Genomic DNA, 5,019 nt, shown 5'->3' on the forward strand with positions numbered 1-5,019 from the left:
ATATCACCGTTTGCAATTCGCAATTCCACACTGTCTTTCACTGGAAACCGGTGATGGAAGTAGTGTGTAATCAGGACTCAGGCATCACTCCATTTGAGTGTTTGGGCGTCCATAAATGTAATGCCAGTCCAAGTTTGTTATCGTATTATAACAAACTGCGACCGTACACCGTACACTAGCATTCTATGTACGTTCAATCCGACCATAAGTGGATTTTGTTGGGACTTCACTCTTACATCCAAGTACTTGTGTACCTTAATTTGAATTATGTGATGTAAGCTGGACATATTCATGCATTTTACGTTCATGCCTTCTTCTTCACAGCCTCCCAAATGGCAGACAGGGACAAGCGCCCCATGAATCCTTGCGAGGATCATCCTTCAAACCATGAGAAGCATAATTCTGATCCAGTCCAAGATAGGTTGACCGTTCAACCACCACCTGCCTTTCGAGTACTACTTCAACTTTGTTATGAATTTTACTACTCTTTGTACTTGTGTGATGTCCGTTGCTTTTCTTGCCTTCTTCTGTATTGCTTAGTATTGACTTAATCTTTTCTGATTTCTCTTTATTAAGCAACCCACCCGACCAAATGTGGATAAGGGCAAGCGCCCAATGCACCCATCTGAGGAACCTTCAAACCAAAAAAGACGTATTTACATTCCCCCCGAAGATAGGCTGAATCTTCAGCCACCTCGTGCCTTCCAGGTCTTACTTCAGTCACCTCAGGACTTACTATCTATACATCATTGCTTTGATGCATTCCTCTTATTTTATATTTCTTTATTGTTCAGCGCCCAACGGATGACATTCCTTCCTCTCTTCAACCATCTTCTGGTGCTCAGGTCAGCTTTGTCAATGTGTTTTATTCTACCATCGTTTACGATTATTTCTCCACCAAACTGTATTATAGTGTCTATCGTGTTACTATAGAGCTCTTACTTTTTGGCTCATTTTTTTATTGATTTTATTTTTGAAATTTCTTATTGTCATCACTACTCCAACACATTTATAGCTATTATTCTTTTGCTATAGATATTAACAAAAAGAATGATGGCACAACGTGTTAGAAGGGAACGAGAAAAACAACTTAAACAAAACAATTACTTGCGTTGTTTGTTCGCACAATCTACCACACCAGTCTTACCCGGTTTCCAGCGGCTACCTGGGTCCTCACAAAATATCCTTCCTCCAAATCTACGTACTCCACCTCAAGCTGTGAGACGCCCAACTCACCATAGCCCTATTACACCTATTCCGGGATTCGAGCTACTCACTTCCTCTGAATCTCTTCAACGAGTCGTGGGACATCTTAATCCTGTAAGACTATTTACAGATGTCCTCCCATCACGTGCTCAGACTGATTCCGCGATGAGTCATCAAAATGCAAGGTATTTAAATAGGCAATTATTTGTTACCTATATGATCTTGACTTTTACAATAAACTCTTACATGTATTCCCTACAGTATGCCCCCCGAAGTCTTCAACCTCATCATTACTTCATGCGATACCACATCCAACAACATCAAATGGTGCTTCAACATTGCATCACCAAAATGCAAGGTATACAGCTGTTCTTATCGAAACATTGATCATTATTTGCACCTTCATCTAATTTGCTAACACGTCCACTATATTTGCACCTTCGTCTACTTTGCTTACACGTTCGCTATTATGTAGACAACAACAATATGATGGAAATGATGACATGACAGACGATGAAGATGATGTACTTCCTTCTAATGTTCTTAACCGTCCAATTGAACAAGGACGTCACTCTTTAGGGGAAATGAATGTTCAGTGTCCTTTCTGCCATGCACTTCATTGGAAAGCCGAACGGTTAAGTAGATCGTCGCTAGCAAATCCTCGGTTTGGGACTTGCTGTTTACAAGGGAAAATAAAAATGCCTCCATTGCAGACGTTGCCTGCTGCCCTTAAAGCTTTGTACGAGGGAGATGATCGCAAGTCAAAGTCTTTTCGAAAGTATAGAAGACAATACAATCAGGCGTTTGCAATTATAAGTCTAGGTGCTGATGAACGTGTCTTTGTTGGTCGAGGTCCACGACCTTTCACTATACATGGAGAACTACGGCACCGAACAGGAGCTCTTATTCCCGATCTAGGCAAACAGGTAACGTACTCTCAACTCTATATTTATGATCCAAGTGCAGCATTGGATATTCGACAGCTTCTGAATCCTAATCTGGATGTAGATGTTCTTAGGATCCTGCACGAAACTATGCTCCAATATAATCGTTTCTCTGACACTTTCCTCCATGCATACGAGGTTCTTAGATCGGCTTCTGTTGGGAATAATGAAAATCTCAACATCCATACTTATTTACATTACAAAGTCGACCATTTGTCGACGCATCGCTACAACTTGCCATCAGCTGATGAGATTGCTGTTATTTTACCTGGAGATGGCAGTGAGCGGAACAGTATGCGAGACATTGTGATTTATCTTAAAGGAGGAAATGAATTTGTTCATATATCGATCCGCCATCCAAATTACTTACCTTTGCACTATGTGTTAATGTTTCCTCGTGGAGAGCTTGGGTGGTCACGGATCCGAGACGCTCGGACCCCTTAACTTCAACCACCACTGCTGACCGCCTCACACAGATGGACTTCTATTCTTATTTACTGTTTCAGCGCCCCAGTGAATATTCTTCTATTCTGCGAGGGAAAAAACTGTTTCAGGAATTCTTAGTTGATGCATGGGCTGCCACTGAACAAAACAGATTACGGTACTACAGATTTAGGCAAGATGTACTTCGTGTTGAATTATATCAAAATCTCACTGATGTCCCAGCAGAAACCTTAGATCCAGATCAAGTTGGAAGGCGGGTAGTTCTACCAGCATCATACGTCGGCAGTCCAAGGCATATGTTTGAGATATTCCAGGACTCAATGGCTATAACTTCGGTTCAACAACCATCCGGATATATTCCTCACCATGACTGCGAACCCGCGTTGGGAGGAAGTTATTAAGGCCTTGCGTAAAACGAAACCGCTATCGATCGACCGGAAGTGGTAGCCCGTGTGTTTGAACTAAAGCGAAAAAGCCTTAATGAGAGATATCGAGACAAGGGTGTGCTTGGTATTGCTTTGTTGCACATGTTTACACAATCGAATTTCAGAAACGTGGTCTACCACATATGCACGCCCTTATATATCTTCGACATCAAGACAAAATTCGTGCCCGCTTTCGGGTTGACCACATTGTTTGTCTTTGAATTTCGATCCGATATCGAACCTGAATTGTTCCGCCTTGATCAAGTATCAAATGTATGGTTCATGGGCGTGTGGCTTAAAAAATCCAAGTTGTCCATGTATGGTAAATAGGCATTGCAAAAATCAGTATCCCGTGCTTTTCGAAAATGTTACGACCATGGATAAGACCGATATCCTATCTACCGTCGTCGCGACATAATCGCAAGAAATATAATGTTAGAGGGCATGAAGTTGATAATAGGGATGTTGTTCCATACAATCCTTATCTTTCTAAGATGTTCGATTGCCATATTAATGTCGGTTTGTCCGGATATCGTTGTGTCAAATACATTCACAAGTACATATTCAAAGGACATGACAGGACAACAGTGGTGTTCAATGACTTGGATGAGATATGATACAACAATATTTAGATGCACAATATATCGGGCCACCTGAAGCGGTTTGGAGGTTGTTTGGGTTTTCTCTTCACCAAGAGAAGCTGGCTATTGTGAGATTAGCACTTCATCTCCCTGGAATGCACCGAGTGGTTTACAATCCTAATGAATCAACGGATGCTATTCTCTTAAGGGCTCAGCAACAAAAGTCAACTCTAACTGCATTTTTCGAGCGGTGTGCTTCAGATCCTGATGCACGAGGGCTTACATATCAAGAATTTCCAGAACATTATGTTTGGAGTAAAATGTGGCATAGATGGACAAAAGGACTCAAGCACCGCTATTGGCGAATGTACTTTGCAAGTCCTAACTCGGTGAGCGGTTTTATTTGCGGTTACTTCTAACTGTTGTAAAAGTCCGCAATCCTTTGATGATCTAAAGAGAATTGGGAATGGTCCTCCGCTTCGTACTTTCAAAGAAGCGTGTGTTATGCGTGGACTTCTTGGAGACGACAGCGAATGGGTACAATGTTTACAAAAGGCTGCAATCATGCAAACTGGGTATCAACTTCGTCGACTTTTCTGTACTATTCTCACGGAGTGCAATCCGGTGCAACCCGAAGCCTTATGGAATGAATTTTGCGAAAGCATTTGTGATGACCTCCCATACAAGCTTCAAACCATGTTCTTCATTCCTCATCCTACAGATGCACAGGTACAAGATTATGGCTTATTTCTCCTAAATGATATTCTCTACGAGTCAGGTGGTAGAACTCTAGCTCATTTTCCTACAATGCCGCTCCCAATTAGAAATTGGAGCTTGGTTGTTGGGAACAGACTTATATGGGAGAAAAGGCAATTTCAATTTGATCCACACAATGAAGAGGCACACACCAATGCCATCCACTTAAATGTTGAGCAACACTTTGCATATAGTGAAGTGACAGATTCAGTAGCTCATAACAGCGGACGACTATTTTTCCTGAATGGAGCAGCCACACAGGAAAAACTTTTGTTTACAACACCATTGCTGCTACATGTCGTACTTAAGGACACATTGCTATTATGGTGGCTTCATCCGGAATAGCTTCTTTGCTATTGGCAGGTGGTCGGACTGCTCACTCAACCTTTTGCATCCCATTAGATATTATGGATAACTCTGTATGTGGGTTCAGTAAGCGTTCACCACAAGCTGAATTATTCAGACAAGCTAACCTAATCATATGGGATGAGGTCCTGATGCAAAACAAGTTCTGTTTGGAAGCTGTTGATCGCACACTTCGTGATATTCGAGACAATGGCAACCCATTCGAGGGGATTACTGTGGTTCTTGGTGGTGACTTCCGTCAATGCCTACCAGTTATACCCAGAGGGGCCCGAGAGCAAATTGTTCTTGCTTCCTTGC

The 5,019-nt window shown here is 42.0% G+C and overlaps 1 protein-coding gene across 1 annotated transcript; it reads left to right on the forward strand.

Moving 5' to 3' along the window:
* Positions 1–4,104: 4,104 nt before the first annotated feature.
* LOC147489471 (uncharacterized) lies at positions 4,105–4,701 on the forward strand. The gene has a single exon (XM_086574652.1). It carries the CDS (start codon positions 4,105–4,107, stop codon positions 4,699–4,701), a length of 597 nt encoding a protein of 198 aa, XP_086430778.1.
* Positions 4,702–5,019: the final 318 nt, after the last annotated feature.

The sequence above is a fragment of the Coptis chinensis genome, chromosome 7 (assembly GCF_015680905.1).
Source record: "Coptis chinensis isolate HL-2020 chromosome 7, ASM1568090v1, whole genome shotgun sequence".
Taxonomy (NCBI): domain Eukaryota; kingdom Viridiplantae; phylum Streptophyta; class Magnoliopsida; order Ranunculales; family Ranunculaceae; genus Coptis; species Coptis chinensis.

Coding starts and splice junctions, on each gene's coding strand:
- LOC147489471 (XM_086574652.1), top strand. CDS start 4,105: ATGCGTGGACTTCTTGGAGACGACAGCGAATGGGTACAATGTTTACAA.